This window comes from Salmo salar, chromosome ssa22 (genome assembly GCF_905237065.1).
Source record: "Salmo salar chromosome ssa22, Ssal_v3.1, whole genome shotgun sequence".
Classification (NCBI taxonomy): domain Eukaryota; kingdom Metazoa; phylum Chordata; class Actinopteri; order Salmoniformes; family Salmonidae; genus Salmo; species Salmo salar.
In genome coordinates this window covers 34,633,346-34,652,194 of record NC_059463.1, presented here as the reverse complement: position 1 = coordinate 34,652,194, position 18,849 = coordinate 34,633,346, and the positions used below count along the sequence as shown (strand labels likewise).

The following is an 18,849-nucleotide window of genomic DNA, read 5'->3' as shown; positions in this document are numbered from 1 at the left end:
TTGTTGTTAATAATGTCAAAATCAAACATGCATAACTGTGATTGAATTGTTTTGAGTCCTGAAAATATATTTTATGGCAAACTATTTTTATTACCAGACATTTTTGGAGGTGTGTTGTGTTCAATGCATGCAACCTTTATACCATGTTGTTGCACTATATTCGGGGCATGTCTATTCCTATGACGTCACGACGTCCCCTATATTTACGTACACATTGAAACAACAACAGAATCTAAAGCAGAGATACAGAAATACACTATGGAAAAAGAAGGAACAGCACTGTCAGAAATCAACTCAATGTAATTGAAGACTCCATAGACTCTAACCACTTCTGGGAAAATTGGAAAACACTAAACAAACAACAACACGAAGAATTATCTATCCAAAATGGAGATGTATGGGTAAACTACTTCTCCAATCTTTGTGGCCCAATAACAAAGAACAAACAGCAAAAACATATACATGATCAAATACAAATCTTAGAATCAACTATTAAAGAACCCACTGGATTCTCCAATTACATTGAATGAACTACAGGACAAAATGCAAACCCTACAACCCAAAAAGGCCTGTGGTGTTGATGGTACCCTCAATGAAATTATAAAATATACAAACCACAAATTCCATTGGCTATACTTAAACTCTTTAACATCATCATTAGCTCTGGCATCTTCCCCAATATTTGGAACCAAGGACTGATCACCCCAATCCACAAAAGTGGAGACAAATTTGACCCCAATAACTACCATGGGATATGCGTCAACAGCAACCTCGGGAAAATCCTCTGCATTATCATTAAAAGCAGACTCGTACAATTCCTCAGTGAAAACAATGTACTGAGCAAATGTCAAATTGGCTTTTTACCAAATTACTGTACGACAGACCACGTATTCACCCTGCACACCCTAATTGACAAAGGGTCTGCTATACAAATTGATGGAAAGTGGTGTTGGGGGAAAAACATACGACATTATAAAATCCATGTACACAAACAAGTGTACTGTAAAAATGGACAAAAACACACACATTTCTTCCCACAGGGCCGTGGGGTGAGACAGGGATGCAGCTTAAGCTTCACCCTCTTCAACATATATATCAACGAATTGGCGAGGGCATTAGAACAGTCTGCAGCACCCAGCCTCACCCTACTAGAATCTGAAGTCAAATGTCTACTGTTTGCTGATGATCTGGTGCTTCTGTCCCCAACCAAGGAGGGCCTACAGCAGCACCTAGGTCTTCTGCACAGATTCGGTCAGATCTGGGCCCTGACAGTAAATCTCAGTAAGACTAAAATAAGGGTTTCAAAAAAGTTCCAGTTGCCAGGACCACAAATACAAATTCCATCTCGACACCGTTGCCCTAGATAACACAAAAAACTATACATACCTCGACCTAAACATCAGCGCCACAGGTAACTTCCACAAAGCTGTGAACGAGCTGAGACAAGGCAAGAAGGGCCTTCTATGCCATCAAAAGGAACATACAATTCGACATACTAATTAGGATCTGGCTAAAAAAATACTTGAATCAGTTATAGAATTCATTGCCCTTCATGAGGTCTGGGATCCGCTCACCAAACAAGAATTCACAAAATGGGACAAACACCAAATTGAGACTCTGCATGCAGAATTCTGCAAAAATATCCTCTGTGTACAACGTTAAACACCAAATAATACATGCAGAGCAGAATTAGGCCGATACCCGCTAATGATCAAAATCCTGAAAAGAGCCGTTAAAATCTACAACCACCTGAAAGGAAGAGATTCCCAAACCTTCCATAACAAAGCAATCACCTACAGAGAGAGGGACCTGGATAAGAGTCCCTTAAGCAAGCTGGTCCTGGGACTCTGTTCACAAACACACCCCACAGAGCCCCAGGACAGCAACACAATTAGATCCAACCAAATAAAGAGAAAACTAAAAGATAATTACTTGACACATTGGAAAGAATTAACAAAAAACTGAGCAAACTAGAATGCTATTTGGCCCTAAACAGAGAGTACACAGTGGCAGAATACCTGACCACTGTGACTGACCCAAACTTAAGGAAAGCTTTGACTATGTAGACTCAGTGAGCATAGCCTTGCTATTGAGAAAGCTGGCTCTCAAGAGAAGACAGGCTATGTGCACACTGCTCACAAAATGAGGTGGAAACTGAGCTGCACTTCCTAACCTCCTACCAAATGTATGACCATATCAGAGACACACATTTCCCTCAGATTACACAGATCCACAAAGAATTCAAAAACAAACCCACATTTGATCAACTCCAATATCTACTGGGTGAAATACCACAGTGTGCCATCACAGAAGCAATATGTGTGACCTGTTGCCACAAGGGCAACCAGTGAAGAACAAACACCATTGCAAATACATCCAATATTTATGTTTATTTATTTTCCATGTTGTACTATTTGCACATCGTTACAACACTGTATATAGACATAATGTGACATTTGAAATGTCTTTATTATTTTGGAACTTCTGTGAGTTTAATGTTTACTGTTCATTTGTATTGTTTATTTCACTTTTGTTTATTATCTACTTCACTTGCTTTGGCAATGTTAACATATGTTTCCCATGCCAATAAAGCCCTTAAATTGAAATTGAATTGATATTAGAGAAAGGAGTAGCTCTGGCTAAAGTACGTAAAGAAGCTGCAAGATTGTTCTACTCAAGATAGACCACAGCATGTCGTTTCAAATGAGAACAAAGAAGTCATAGAGAGTAGAGTATTTGATAGAACGCTAAACAACGCATTTTTTAAATAAACTTTTGCAAAGGTTAAAATCTACAAAACTCAGTCCACTCTGTTCGTAACAGATTCTAGTTTTGGCAAAAGTAAACGTTATTGAGATCAAATGTTTCATTGATGAGAACCTTTGCATAATTCCGGCCAAAATCCATCTCACTCCATCTTCTCCCACTGGGCTTCCTCTCATCGCCATATTTGGTAATGAGCGGAAACGCCAACCGGATGCTTCACACTTGTACTTTCAGTGAAATATCTGGCTCATCTGTGGAAACAGCTTGCCTTTCGTTAGCTATCTAAAAATCTATCTGTTGCTGATCGTTGTGCAAATATCACCATCAGGTAATTTGTATTATATATAAAATGCAGCTATCCAGAAAGTTGTAAACGACACCTGCTCTTATGTTCGTTTTGACGTCTGATAATGAAAAGCCAGAGAAGGGAAAACGTCGTTAGCCAATGTCGATGCTAACATAAACTAGTTAGTGGGCTTGTTCGACATCGCAGCCAGCAGTGCAGGCGGCTACCTAATGACTGATCTAAATAACTGCCCATTAAAATGTGTAGCTCTGTCAGTCAATTCGCCCATGCTACATTACGTTTTTGATGCTCTCGAACACGGCCAATGTTGGCTGAGCTAACGTTAAATGGTTGACTTTCTACTCACATTTTATTTATCCATAAAAATTATCTAACGTTATCCTGTTACCTGGTTTTTATTTGAAGGTTTTTGGTTAGTTATATTACAATAGGCAACTAATTCATCGGAGTGAAGTTAACCTTACACGAAACAGTGAACAAGCTAAGTTTGTTTGAGTTACGCATGATTGGGTAAGGGCCTTCGTTAGCCAAGTTAGCTAGGATAGCGTGCTGGCATTACACGTCTGGCTATCATGACAGCGCCCCCTTCAACTAGCCATCTGTTTGGGAGCATCTAATCGCTAGCAATCTTAGTTTACGATTACATTAAATAGCTAGATACATTAACAATGTAATCTGAAATGAGTTAGTTAGCTTCCTCTATCCTCTTCCACCACTAAAATAACTTGCCGCGTTCATGTACTAGTCGGAACTCGGAAATGTACGACTTGCTTACTGGTTGTAGTTATACTCGTGCCACGTTTAAACAGTTGGCAAGTCGTACAATTCCGAGTTTCCTAGTTCAGACTAGTAAATGAACATGGCAACTGTCATTTTGAATCAGTGCGTATGTGGCCTGATGTAACTGGTCAATTGTCGACTCGTGTGCGATTACGACAATGTTTCATTACGTTTGACAAAAGTATTGACTATTTGTTTACTGTAGGCCTAATTACCCGTCATAGTTTGTTACCCTCGGGGATTTTGGCCAAGGTGTATTAGCGAACAGTAGCTGTGTGTTAGTTATCGGTAAGCAACTGTTGCTACAGTAGCTAAGTAAATCTGAAACGTAGCCAGAGATGGTCATGGTGAGACTGAGTGCTGTATAATAATGGAACTCAGGAAGCCCCTTACCCACAATCCTTTACAACCAAGTCAGTGAAAAGCTAAACCCCATACAAGACCTTCGTAATGCCAGGCTAATCAAAACACTAATTATTGCTTTGCATAAGAGGAGGCTACATTCGTTCAATTTCAGACCCACACAGTTAACGTTAGCTGTCTATTTGATCTGCCCAAGTATGTGATCCATAATATAGAATGAAGTGAAAAAAGTACTTTTGGCTCGTGTGATTCAGCCAGACATTCTTTTCACTTTCATTCCAGGACATATAGCTAGTTCAAGTTTTTCTTAATTAAGAAGGCTGTTTTATTTCAAGCCATTACTGTACTAATCAACAGTAATGCCTAATGTCCATCACATATGTTTTGTTTCAGGAAATTTTACTCCAGGGACAGGGTCCAACCAAGTCCAGACAAGATGAACATGTTTGATCGAAATATACATTTTGATTCCCTTTTAAAATTTTCCCAAATGTAAGTAACTTACTTGGTTTATTATTTCCACGCACTATCTGACATTAAGGAGACTTACTGGCATCATTAGTGTCATCATCATGAGTCAGTCATTGAACAGAAGCAGTCTTTACTGGTCACTAGCAGGCATTGCTGTGTTACTAAATTACATTATGACTTGATTAGTCCTAACTGATGAGTTGGACATTTTATGTTGAAATACATTTTCTGTAGAGCTAAACCTGTTCCTCATACAATAAAAACTCTCCCCTTGATCTCACCTCTTGTTCCACTCAGGCTACAAGCATACCTGATTCTGAGTGGGTGGGTTGAGTGTAGTGATAGATAAATGAATCTGTTGATGTTAGGTTTTGTGGGTGTTGCATGTGATGTGCACTACCGTTTAAACGTTTGGGGTCACTTAGAAATGTCCTTGTTTTTGAAAGAAAGACCCTTTTTTTTTTATTTGTATTTTTTTTGTCCATTACAATAACATCAAATTGATCAGAAATGCAGTGTAGACATTGTTAATGTTGTAAATGACCATTGTAGCTGGAAACAGCAGTTTTTTTTATGGGATATGTACATAGGCGTACATAGGCCCATTTATCAGCAACCTTCACTCATGTTCCAATGATGCGTTGTGTTAGCTAATCCAAGTTTATCATTTTAAAAGGCTAACTGATCATTAGAAAACCCTTTTGCAATTGTTAGCACAGCTGAAAACTGTTGTCCTGATTAAAGAAGCAATAAAACTGTCCTTCTTTAGACTACTTGAGTATCTGGGGCATCAATATTTGTGGGTTTGATTACAGGCTCAAAATGGCCAGAAACAAAGAACTTTCTTCTGAAACTTGTCAGTCTATTCTTGTTCTGAGAAATGAAGGCTATTCCACGCAAGAAACTGAAAATCTCGTACAACGCTGTGTACTACTCCCTTCACAGAACAACGCAAACTGCCTCTAACCAGAATAGAAAGAGGAGTGGGATGCCCCGGTGCACAACTGAGCAAGAGGACAAGTACATTAGAGTGTCTAGTTTGAGAAACAGACACCTCACAAGTCCTCAACTGGCAGCTTCATTAAATAGTACCCGCAAAACATCAGTCTCAACGTCAACAGTGAAGAGGCGACTCCGGGATGCTGGCCTTCTAGGCAGAGTTCCTCTGTCCAGTGTCTGTGGTCTTTTGACCATCTTAATCTTTTCTTTTTATTGGCCAGTCTGGGATATGGCTTTTTCTTTGCAACTCTGCCTGAGACATGAGAGACATAGAGAAGATTAAGAGATATGTGCATGTATATACAGTTGAAGTCGGAAGTTTACATACTTTGGTTGGAGTCATTAAAACTAATTTTTCAACTAGTTCACACATTTCTTTTTAACAAACTATAGTTTTGCAAAGTCTGTTAGGACATCTACTTTGCGCATGACACAAGTAATTTTTTCCAACAATTATTTACAGACAGATTATTTCACTTATAATTCACTGTATCACAATTCCAGTGGGTCAGAAGTCAATTTAGTGTATGTAGACTGTGCCTTTAAACAGCTTGGAAAATTCCAGAAAATGATATCATGGCTTTAGAAGCTTCTGATTTGAGTCAATTGGAGGTGTACCTGTGGATGTATTTCAAGGCCTACCTTCAAACTCAGTGCCTCTTTGCTTGACATCATGGGAAAATCAAAAGAAATCAGCCAAGACTTCAGAAAAAACATTGTAGACCTCCACAAGTCTGGTTCATCCTTGAGAGTAATTTCCAAACTCCTGCAGGTACCACATTCATCTGTACAAACAATAGTATGCAAGAATAAACACCATGGGACCATGCAGCCGTCGTACCGCTCAGGAAGGAGACGCGTTCTGTCTCCTAGAGATGAATGTACTTTGGTGTGAAAAGTGCAAATCAATCCCAGAACAACCGCAATGGACCTTGGGAAGATGCTGGAGGAAACAGGTACAAAAGTATCTACATCCACAGTAAAATGAGTCCAATATCGACATAACTTGAAAGGCCGCTCAGCAAGGAAGAAGCCACTGCTCCAAAACCGCCATAAAAAAAAAAGCCAGACTACGGTTTGCAACTGCTAATGGAGAAGTAGAACTGTTTGGCCATAATGACCATCGTTATGTTTGGAGGAAAAAGGGGGATGCTTGCAAGCTGAAGAATACCATCCCAACCGTGAAGCACGGGGCTGGCAGCATCTTGTTGTGGGGGTGTTTTACTGCAGGAGGGACTGGTGCACTTCACAAAATAGATGGCATCATGAGGAAAGGAAAATTATGTTGATATATTGAAGCAACATCTCAAGACATCAGTCAGGAAGTTAAAGCTTGGTAGCAAATGGGTCTTCCAAATGGAAAATAACCCCAAGCATACTTCCAAAGTTGTGGCAAAATGGCTTAAGGACAACAAAGTCAAGGTATTGGAGTGGCCATCACAAAGCCCTGACCTCAATCCAATAGAACATTTGTGGGCAGAACTGGAAAAAACGTGTGCGAGCAAGGAGGCCTACAAACTTGACTCAGTTACACCAGCTCTGTCAGGAGGAATGGGACAAAATTCACCCAACTTATTGTGGGAAGGTTGTGGAAGGCTACCCGAAACATTTGACCCAAGTTAAACAATTTAAAGGCAATGCTACCAAATACTAATTGTGTGTATGCAAACTTCTGACCCACTGGGAATGTGATGAAAGAAATAAAAGCTGAAATGAATAATTCTCTCTACTATTATTCTGACATTTCACATTCTTCAAATAAAGTGGTGATCCTAACTGACCTAAAACACAGACTTTTTACTATGATTAAACGTCAGGATTTGTGAAACTGAGTTTAAATGTATTTGGCTAAGGTGTATGTAAACTTCCGACTTCAACTGGTGTATATATATATATATATATATATATATATATATATATACTGCTCAAAAAAATAAAGGGAACACTTAAATAACACAATGTAACTCCAAGTCAATCACACTTCTGTGAAATCAAACTGTCCACTTAGGAAGCAACACTGATTGACAATAAATTTCACATGCTGTTGTGCAAATGGAATAGACAACAGGTGGAAATTATAGGCAATTAGCAAGACACCCCCAATAAAGGAGTGGTTCTGCAGGTGGGGATCACAGACCACTTCTCAGTTCCTATGCTTCCTGGCTGATGTTTTGGTCACTTTTGAATGCTGGCGGTGCTTTCACTCTAGTGGTAGCATGAGACGGAGTCTACAACCCACACAAGTGGCTCAGGTAGTGCAGCTCATCCAGGATGGCACATCAATGCGAGCTGTGGCAAGAAGGTTTACTGTGTCTGTCAGCGTAGTGTCCAGAGCATGGAGGCGCTACCAGGAGACAGGCCAGTACATCAGGAGACGTGGAGGAGGCCGTAGGAGGGCAACAACCCAGCAGCAGGACCGCTACCTCCGCCTTTGTGCAAGGAGGAGCAGGAGAAGCACTGCCAGAGCCCTGCAAAATGACCTCCAACAGGCCACAAATGTGCATGTGTCTGCTCAAACGGTCAGAAACAGACTCCATGAGGGTGGTATGAGGGCCCGACGTCCACAGGTGGGGGTTGTGCTTACAGCCCAACACCGTGCAGGACGTTTGGCATTTGCCAGAGAACACCAAGATTGGCAAATTCGCCACTGGCGCCCTGTGCTCTTCACAGATGAAAGCAGGTTCACACTGAGCACGTGACAGAGTCTGGAGACGCCGTGGAGAACGTTCTGCTGCCTGCAACATCCTCCAGCATGACCGGTTTGGCGGTGGGTCAGTCATGGTGTGGGGTGGCATTTCTTTGGGGGGCCGCACAGCCCTCCATGTGCTCGCCAGAGGTAGCCTGACTTCCATTAGGTACCGAGATGAGCTCCTCAGACCCCTTGTGAGACCATATGCTGGTGCGGTTGGCCCTGGGTTCCTCCTAATGCAAGACAATGCTAAACCTCATGGGGCTGGAGTGTGTCAGCAGTTCCTGCAAGAGGAAGGCATTGATGCTATGGACTGGCCCGCCCGTTCCCCAGACCTGAATCCAATTGAGCACATCTGGCTCGCTCCATCCACCAACGCCACGTTGCACCACAGACTGTCCAGGAGTTGGCGGATGCTTTAGTCCAGGTCTGGGAGGAGATCCCTCAGGAGACCATCCGCCACCTCATCAGGAGCATGCCCAGGCGTTGTAGGGAGGTCATACAGGCACGTGGAGGCCACACACACTACTGAGCCTAATTTTGACTTGTTTTAAGGACATTACATCAAAGTTGGATCAGCCTGTAGTGTGGTTTTCCACTTTAATTTTGAGTGTGACTCCAAATCCAGACCTCCATGGGTTGATAAATTGGATTTCCATTGATTCTTTTTGTGTGATTTTGTTGTCAGCACATTCAACTATGTAAAGAAAAAAGTATTTCATAAGATTATTTCTTTCATTCAGATCTAGGATGTGGTGTTTAAGTGTTCTCTTGATTTTTTTGAGCAGTGTGTGTGTATATATATATATATATATGTGTATGTATGTATGTATGTATGTATGTGTGTCGGTGTGTTACTCATACAGTACAACTCTCCCTTCTGTCTCAGCTCCCGCTCCACTCAGCTCCACCTGAAGAATGTCTACTCCAGCCTGGCCCTGTGCATGTTTGTGGCTGCAGCTGGAGCCTACGTCCACGTCATCACCAGACTATTCCAGGTAAACAGAGATAGTGGTAGCCATAGGAACAAGTACAACCAAACTGAAGCACTCTATTAGTGTGTTGTAACTATTAACAACACTTAAGTGTGTGTGTGGAGTTGGGGGTAGATTTCACAAAAGAGGGCCATATAACATATGATTGTGTGGTAATATTTTGCATTAACTGGTGATTGACAATCACCATTTATCTTATTACATTATAACTGTTGCTGTGTGTTTTATGTCCATTAGGGTGGGCTGTTGACCATGTTGGGCTCCCTGGCCATGATGGTCTGGCTGATGATGACCCCCCACTGCCCTCAGACGGAGAAGAAGAGACTGGCCATCCTCTCTGGCTTTGCCTTCTTCACAGGTAATCTCTTGTGGACAGATCTACGTAAATATAACTGGTAACGTAGAATCTGTCGGGAAGGAATGGGACACGTAGGATAACGAGCAGCAGTAGTTTCGTTGTTTGGGTTATCCGTCTCTGGTTATTTGGACAGTCATGATTTCGCAGGTGTTAGCATTTTTCGGAAGGGGAGGGGACATTCAGCCACGTAACTTGCAAAGAGAGGGTGGAGCTCCTCGTTCCGCTTCCGCTCTTTGTTTTTGCATCTCTTGATCCCTTCTCTTAACACCTATGGACCCAGAACTTAATTGAGCAGCTGACCAATTACACAAGACTTTACTTCTGGGTTAACCAAGGTTACTTGACAGGTAACCTCATCTGCCTCATAGCGCTGTCAGAAAAGGGCCTACACAGTGTGTGTGTGTGTACTTGTTCACTCACCCTCATGCATTTTAAAAGCTTTGGATTGGTGCAAACATGGCTGGAAGGAGTTGCCACCATATTCCTTACACCAGTCCATTCCTTTTAATAGATCCTTGAGGGGGAGGGTATGAGTGCACACTTCCAAAGAAGGGTAGAGAATCTGAACGCAGCCTATGTATTTTTAGCTATTCTAATGGTCATGTGCTGCTGATTTATGTAATTTTTTTTCTCCATTCCAGGTGTTGGTTTGGGCCCAACCATGGATTACATCATCTCTATTAACCCAAGGTAAAATGACAATAATGATCTGTAAGTAGCTAGTTTCCTTTTGACTGAAGGTTTTTTGTAAATGTTTCTCATATCTGCTCTCCTTCTCCAACCAGCATCATAGTTACAGCCTTCCTGGGGACCTCCATCATCTTTGTGTGCTTCACACTGAGTGCTCTCTATGCCCAGCGTAGGAGCTTCCTCTTCCTCTGGGGTAAAGTGTTGTGTGCTGCTAACCACATTGTGTAATGTAAAGGAATTGAAACTATAGAACGTAAAGTCGTACAGCTTGACGTGCTACTAGGTCAGATACATGGAGAAAATAGTCTAGTCATTACCAGTGTCCTGGAGTTTTATTTTTGCATGTTTTATTAAGGGACTGAAACTAACCACTCCGGTTTTAGTGAAACTGTACTGTTGTACAAAATAAATGTTACTAAATTAAAATACCCCATGTCTGCCTTTCAGGTACTCTGACGTCCGGATTGTCCATCCTGCTCCTGGTCTCTTTCCTCAACATGTTCCTGGGGTCTGTCATGTTATTCAAGGTAAGAGGAAAACAACCCACTATAGTCATGTTTGCATTGTTTTGAATAATAATAATAATAATAATAATATTATACACAGTGCTGTCCAACACTACTCTTCATGGACTTAGTTATAGTATGACTTACAGAATGTGTGCTAGTTGTCATTTTCACCAATCAAGCATTTCTGTTTTTGTGTGTGTAGGCTCACATATACCTTGGCCTGGCCATCATGTGTGGATTTGTGCTGTTTGACACTCAACTCATCATTGAGAAGGCTGAGATGGGAGACAAAGACTACATCTGGTAAGGGGGACACACTCTCTGGACCTGGTGAAGAGGGTGGGGGACTAGTTGTTGAAACAGTCTTTTGCCATTGTGATCTGGAATTTAGAAACGTGCATGGGTGTGTCTGTCAGGCCATGCAATCGTTCCTTATCCAACACAGTAAAACGTAGAGTAGGGTATACATGCAATCTTTCCTTATCTAACACAGTAAAACGTAGAGTAGGGTATACATGCAATCTTTCCTTATCTAACACAGTAAAACGTAGAGTAGGGTATACATGCAATCTTTCCTTATCTAACACAGTAAAACGTAGAGTAGGGTATACATGCAATCTTTCCTTATCTAACACAGTAAAACGTAGAGTAGGGGTATACATGCAATCTTTCCTTATCTAACACAGTAAAACGTAGAGTAGGGTATACATGCAATCTTTCCTTATCTAACACAGTAAAACGTAGAGTAGGGTATACATGCAATCTTTCCTTATCTAACACAGTAAAACGTAGAGTAGGGTATACATGCAATCTTTCCTTATCTAACACAGTAAAACGTAGAGTAGGGTATACATGCAATCTTTCCTTATCTAACACAGTAAAACGTAGAGTAGGGTATACATGCAATCTTTCCTTATCTAACACAGTAAAACGTAGAGTAGGGTATACATGCAATCTTTCCTTATCTAACACAGTAAAACGTAGAGTAGTAAAACAGAGTATACAATGCAATTGCTACGGACTTGGTATTATGTAGAATGTGTCAATAGCTTGGCTCTTTTACAATGAACTTTTCAAGTGTTTTATAAGATATTTAACTCTTTTCCCTCTTCACCCTATTGAAGGCACTCTGTGGATCTCTTCTTGGACTTTGTGACTATCTTCAGGAAGCTAATGGTTATTCTGGCCATGAATGAGAAGGTACGATATTGGCAAGGGTGCTCTAACACAGTGCATTTCTTTTAATGTAGTATACCAACTATACTATACTTCCACTAACTCTTATACACATTGCTATGTTTTGAACAATCTAATAACATGCACATAGGACCAGAAAGCATCTTAAATACTATGTATGATTAACCAGCATATTGTACCTTGTAGTAATCTTGTACTTTGCACTGCCAGGTTAATAATGGTTTGAGGTTAGGTGAGAATTTGTCTGTTTTATGTAGAGCTGTATTGTAAATATGTTATTTACTTAGCAGGACAACAAGAAGAAGAAGTAAATTAAGTGGAGGAAAGACCTGTGACCTGGAATTGCATCAGGAGAGCTTCTGGTACATTCGCCTTAACTGCTTGATTATTATTAATTATTTAGACCATGATTTGATTTTGTTCTTTGGTATATTGTCTTAATTTTTAGGAATCGATTGGTTGCATTTGGACTTTGGCATAAGGTTTGATGTATTTGAGCTTTAATGTAAAGGTCTAGAAGTCCCATTTTGAAGGGACTGTGTAGTTGCTTTGTGAAGTAATTAACACAGACTTATTTTGATTAGTTATTTTCACATTGTGTGGTAACAAGTGTTGAGGAGACAATTATCCTTTTTTTCTTTTCCATGTGAACAATGCCTCAAATTATTAAAAAAGGCCACTTTTTATATACCTACTGATAAGTACAACAACAGTTTGCATTTGTGGGACCGCTTCAGCAGCTGGAAATGGAATGGAAATGGATACATTTACTGCAAAGAGGATGATAATTCTGTGAATATTATCTGTCCAGTTGGGAGTTCTGCCACTTAAATACCCCCCCCCCCCCCCACCTCCAGACCATATTCGTCTCATAACGATGACATCAGCGTTGTGATGAAGAACATGAGTTCGTAGGGTGGTCATTTACATGGTTTATCATTGTTATTAGCATACCGGTATAACAAATATGACTACTTCTGTTACAGTACAATCCCTTTCGAAGACAATCCTTTTTTTAAATGGCCATTAACTGATCAGAGTAATTTACTGGTTTCATTTAAGGCGTTGTCTTTCTCAAAGTCAGGATGCTCTTACATCAGTATTTTTATTTTGTAGGTTGTCATTTAGGGGATGTTGTCAGAGTTTTTTATAAGATGCAAAGGATTGCGTTCGAGGATTTGAATCATGTTAAATATCCAGACCTGGCCCAAAGCACCTCAATCAACATAACTAATGATTGCTATAGGAGTTGTATGGTCATTTCTGGTGGTGTTGTCCGCTATGGTGTCTAGAAAGTGATATCTATTGATAGACTTGTGTTGAAGTGTAATATATTTTTCCAGATATTTCTTTTGTCAAGCTTGTTCTGTCTTTCCCCTACTAAAAAAGATTCAGTGCTTGAAACAGGTGAACAGTAGAGAACCTGTTTCATGTGCTATGGATTTTATTTTATGTATTGAGGTGAAATTAAATAAATAAATCCCACTCATCTTAATGGAATGTCCAGGAGTAACAAAATTGATTTACAAGGTGCACTTACAGTTTAATTGAGAAGTAATCTCTTGTGACAGGGGTAATGGGATTAATTGAGAAGGTATGGCATTTCTGCCATATTCAAACTATTCCAGTCAATTCAGTCACTGAAGCACATGGCATAGCATCCAATTACCAGTCAGAACTAGTCCTCTTCTACCCATTAATCCTGCGTCCTTGGCTAAAGGATGAGCTGTTACAAATGTTTCTTCCTTGATGTTGAGAGGAATCAAGATGCAGGGAAATTAACGGTTTCCATTCTGATATGGGTCACATTCCTTAGGTTTTCCACATTGGTTGAATGAAATTGAACAGATCTATCTGGCAGTCAAAGATCCTCCCTGCTATGCACCTCAAGGCTTTATTTTCTTAGTGCCAATAACAATTCAGGTTTACCAAACCATCACCTATTACTTCTCATCTGAGGATTTTACAGTTTCAAAAATGAAATGACTGCTCTCTTATACTGTGAAAACTTTTGCTTTTCCAGGAATTGCTGTTGTAAATCTGCTAAATTAATGTAAGAATAAAAATGTGTTAAAATAAAGTTTAAGTCAATGGGACTTGTAATTTATGTTCATTATAAAAAAAATTATGGGTTGCAAAGTATCACACCCATCCCTATGGGTTTTTTAATCCTTAGTCTATTGACGCACCTGTGCCTCAATCTAATTAACATGATCAAAAAATCCACATCAAAATCTGTCAGTTTAAGATAGAGATTTTTTTTTGCATGGGCTGCGTCTCAATCCACCACATCAGCCTTCCAAATCTGCAGTGGAAAGTGGCTACAGGACTGTCAGACCAGGAGACATCCCAAAAATTGGTATTCTCACAAAAACCTCTGTAGCATCCTAACAGTTTGGCCTTTAACTATTATGACCACTCTCAGGAAAGAGTCCCATGGGACTCGCCTGAAGTCAGTACCTCCGATGTGGCAACTTCTGTCTCTGCCGTCCAAACTGTTTGGACAACAAACTAATATGCTAATTTGCTCTACAACCCCCACAAGTGTCACGGGACTTGTCTCAAGGTAACCCATACAAATGAATGGAGGTAGTTTTGTGGCAACAAAAAAAGCGGTTAAATATGTAACAAAAAATAAACATTTCCTAAGCTTATCTCCTAGATATTAGGACAGACACTTTAACCATATTCCTTATGATTTATTTTCAGACTGTCTTTTTTTTGCCATGTATGAATGTGTTAATCAATGTGTTTCTATGGGCTACAGTAGTAAAGGCCAAATTCAATATTTAGTTTTTTAATATATTTTTTTGATACATACAGTGGTCCTAAAGTTCAAAGTCAAATTGCTTAATGATCCATGGTATGAGCATCGTAAAACAATTATATGTTATCTTTGTAGACCCCCCCCCTCTCTCTAATTTCTCATGTTTTTGTCACTCTTTTTGGTCAATGGAGCCATATGTGTCAGTCAGCCCTGTTGGTAGATTGTAGACAGTTTTTTCCAGTCATCTCTCAGGGCAGTGTCTGTTGGCTCCAACGCAAGGCACCTCCACACCTGAGAACCTTCTGTCCAATCCAGCCAATACTAGTGTCCACATCAGGGAAGTGTTCCCATGGCAACAGTGATGATGAGGAGGGTAGTGGGTCTGGTGGGAGGATGGGTGGGAGCCAGGGAAATCCTGGGGGGGCGGGGTCCGTTGCAGAGGGGGGTGTTACAGCAGCTGATGCAGACAGAGCCCACCCGACCCGGGACGCAGAAGGACTGATACCCTGCTGATACGATCAGACAGGTGGAGAAAGAGGCACAGGTCTTCCTGTAGGACACACCTGGAGAGAGGGAGAGAGAGAACACAGACATCAAAGCCTTGGCCAAACGTTACACATGTCAAAGGGTGCAATTTTGTTTGTTATTGTAAAACATTTTTTATATTACTATTAACCCTGCTAGAATGGATTCAGACTTGACAGCAAAAAAAGTCCACCAGGCTCACCATTTTCACCCACAATCACCTCCTTCTGACAGGCATTCTGGATGTTTGCTGTGCAGTTGACAATGAACTTTGGAGCTGAACAGTCATTGTCCAACAGAGTCTCTTCACAGTGGTAACACTGCATCTGAAAAGGCCAGCCTGACACACACGCATGCTTAAAATACATGGAAGGAAACAGCTAGTTATGGTGCAATACAACATGGAAGCGCATTCGTGTTTCCAAGCAACGTCCATGGAGATAAATCCAGTGCAGAATATCCAGAAGAGGGAGCCATTTCCTTCTGCTGATGCCTCTATTCCTTCTCTAATACATAGACATGACCATTGGCTAGTGCCCTTTTCAATTAGCATGGGTTTAAACCCTCTAAAAATGACACAGCCACTGCTTTTTAAATTACACTGTTTCTCGTTTTAACACCATATTATTATGACCACTGTCTCAGCAAAAAAGGGGGAGATCATCACATGCACCTTCAAGTTTGAAAGCTTTCCAATCACTGCCACTATACAGAGAAGCATTAGTATTAAGAATCCTTGGCAATTAGTAGTCACCCAGCTACTGTTCAACAGAGATGTTTGGAGTTGATCTGTTGTTCGTCCTCTGACTATCTGGGCTGGATTGATGTTTATTTATTTTACATTTATTTAAACAGGGTGTCACCAATGAGACCACAGTCTCTTTCGCAACGGAGACCTACACATACATAAAAACAAACGAAATACAGTACAACAAACAATCAAGAAAAACAGCCACATTCCTCAGCAAATAGTTCCCCAATCAATATTTTAAATTGCCCAAGTGTTATCAGAGCATCCAATTGTAGTGTATTTTGCAATTGGTTCCAGCAATCACGTGGATTAAAACAAAACAAAAATCACGTATTTCGGTGGAAACCCGAGGAACCTCAAGAGTTAACCAATCCTGTGAGCGGGTTTGGTTTCTCATGGTTTTCTTTACTTTAACAACGAAGTTAGGTAAATTGGAAGCTTGTGTAGTAGGGTTTTTTAAACAAAAAGAGAGTAATGTGTTGATCTACGGTACTTTAATGAGGGCCAGCCAACCTTTTGATACAGGATGCAGCGGTGAGTATTAAAACTGTCACCAGTGGTAAAACGAATGGTGCTATGGTAGACGGCATCCAAAGGTTTAAGAGCAGAGGCTGCTGCAATCTGTTATGCCAGCATGATCTGATGGGTATTGCTTGCAACTCATGAACTACATTATAGCAGCACTTTGTAAAACACATATCTCTATACAGCTCCACTATTTTGAAATTATTTTTCTGTGTGATTGCATCCTATATGCATGGTTCTACATTGATCTGTCTGTCTGTCTGTAGGGTCATCTGCCATAAAGAATAATCCAAAGTGGCCACACATACAGTATTATTATTGCATTATCCATATTTCAAACAAAGAGATTAACTGGTCTAACTATAGGCTAATGCTGTTGGAGCAGAAATGATTCATGCGTCTGTCTAAATGACAGAGACTGGTTTCATGATTTTGTGTTTATGACAGGTTGTCTCAGACTTCAAGGCAAAACAAGTTAAATAAATCATTCACTTCTGTCAATGTTCGTAATTTTGCATGGTTAGTTTAAATTTAAAACGATTGCATACATATTTAGCCTACATTTTAGTTTAGAAAGTAAAATAAAATAGATCTGTGAGAAGCCTTCCCACGCGTAAAGGCTATATTCTTAATTTGAGAGATTTTAGGGCACCGAGGCAATAATTGAGAAATTAATCAATACTGGGGATTGCAAATATTATACATAATATAAATAAACCTACACTGAAATGTACAAAAGAGAAACAGTAGATATGTACCTGAGCAGAGGACGCATCCACATAGAGAAGCGAGGAGAACAAACGATTGCATCTTCCATAAACTCCATCAAAAGGTTACTTTGTCTCCCAAAAATATTACGCAGGTGTAAGGTTAGCCTCGACTTTAATTCACGCCTGATAAAGTATAGTGGAAGCAGTAATATCACCAGTAAGCGTTCAGTAGCCGAAATTGGTTCCAGTGGGTGGGCTTGCGTTTCCTAACTTTGATGCCGTGTGTGCGCTCTTGTGGGCAATCAATCTCAGAGTGCGGTGTGTAGTGATGTACAATTCGCAAACGATTCGTTCGCTTTGAACAACTCTTTTTACTGACCCGAGAGTCATGAGTCATTTTTCTGAGTGACTCGTTCATTTTAGTCGTACATTGACCTGCTAGTGCTGGTCGCAATGGGCCCTACAGAAGGATTAAGAGCACATGTATGCTTGATCTGTAAATGTGCCCGGAGACTCCATTTGGAGGGTGTGACGCAATTGCGAAGCTTCCAGAGGCATGCAGAGGCCAAATTGTGCTCTGTACTGCATCGCGATGTGCAGCTCCTAAATTTTGTAGGGCTCTGCATGACGAATCCGACGTCTGAAGTTGCCGTACATAATTTACTGTGATACAGCCAAAAAGACGTCAGGGCTTTCATACTTCTTGCGCTTAGTGGAGCAGAGCTATTGTGAAGGAAGTTGTCAAGGCAGTGAGTTTGTGTTGAAAGGCGCTTCATGGTCAATCTGTTTGCTGCATTTATGGTGACACTGCCTATGCAGAAGTCAGGGCATTCATACTTCTGGCACTTCGCCGAGCAGCACAGAGCTGTTGTGAATGAAGTTGTCAAGGAAGTGAGTTTGTGTTTATACAGGACGTCCCGTCCTCACCTACTGTCAACCAATCATGTCAACGCAGCGCTATTGCCCTCCACACATACATTTGAGAGAAGCACGGCGATACTGTATGGAGCTTAATTTGGCCTCTGCGTGCCTCCTCGAACGTATCACACCCAGGGGCGGAAATCCCAGGGGGGACGGGGGGGACACGACCCCCCCATCCTGGGAAAATATGATTTGTTCCCCCCCCAATATATCACTGTAAACATAACTATCTAATTTAAATAATATTACTAATACGCAATGAAAGCAATTGTGCTGATTATAGACACTTAATAGCTCGTTTTTAAGTTTCAAAAGATTGCGCCCCCCCCACCCTTTGCCTCACAATGGTTTGATCCACTGCCAGTTCCTTAGTTGGCAAGGTAACAGAGGGTTCGTATCTACTGTAAATTAGTGCTTCAAAGTCCCTGTGATAAGGTTAGTGATAAACTGAAGTCCAAACTGAACAGAACTACACTCTGTTCTACGATTGTCTTAAATATATTTAATGGTCTCGTTGCAAAAGCTA

General features: G+C 40.7%; 2 protein-coding genes across 4 annotated transcripts; one reads left to right on the top strand and one right to left on the bottom strand.

Annotated features, from left to right (window-relative positions):
• The first annotated feature begins 2,960 nt into the window (after nucleotides 1–2,960).
• On the top strand, nucleotides 2,961–14,204 carry LOC106583271 (probable Bax inhibitor 1). Of its 3 annotated transcripts, none has more exons than XM_014167234.2 (10): nucleotides 2,961–3,094; nucleotides 4,610–4,708; nucleotides 9,265–9,373; nucleotides 9,608–9,728; nucleotides 10,370–10,418; nucleotides 10,514–10,611; nucleotides 10,866–10,945; nucleotides 11,130–11,230; nucleotides 12,052–12,127; nucleotides 12,412–14,204. In XM_014167234.2, exons 2-10 carry the CDS (start codon nucleotides 4,653–4,655, stop codon nucleotides 12,433–12,435), a joined length of 714 nt encoding a protein of 237 aa, XP_014022709.1. In that variant the 5' UTR covers nucleotides 2,961–3,094; nucleotides 4,610–4,652; the 3' UTR covers nucleotides 12,436–14,204. The 3 variants fall into 3 exon arrangements, with proteins under 3 accessions (XP_014022709.1, XP_014022706.1, XP_014022708.1); XM_014167231.2 differs by lacking the exon at nucleotides 2,961–3,094 and adding an exon at nucleotides 3,353–3,583; XM_014167233.2 differs by lacking the exon at nucleotides 2,961–3,094 and adding an exon at nucleotides 3,354–3,583 and having other exon boundaries at nucleotides 12,415–14,204.
• Nucleotides 14,205–15,035: 831 nt separating this feature from the next.
• Nucleotides 15,036–18,183, bottom strand: LOC106583272 (ly6/PLAUR domain-containing protein 1). The gene is made up of 3 exons (XM_014167235.2): nucleotides 17,451–18,183; nucleotides 15,619–15,756; nucleotides 15,036–15,454 (listed from the first exon to the last, which is right to left on the bottom strand). The coding sequence occupies exons 1-3, from the start codon at nucleotides 17,500–17,502 to the stop codon at nucleotides 15,225–15,227; spliced, it is 420 nt and encodes a 139-aa protein (XP_014022710.1). The 5' UTR covers nucleotides 17,503–18,183; the 3' UTR covers nucleotides 15,036–15,224.
• Nucleotides 18,184–18,849: the final 666 nt, after the last annotated feature.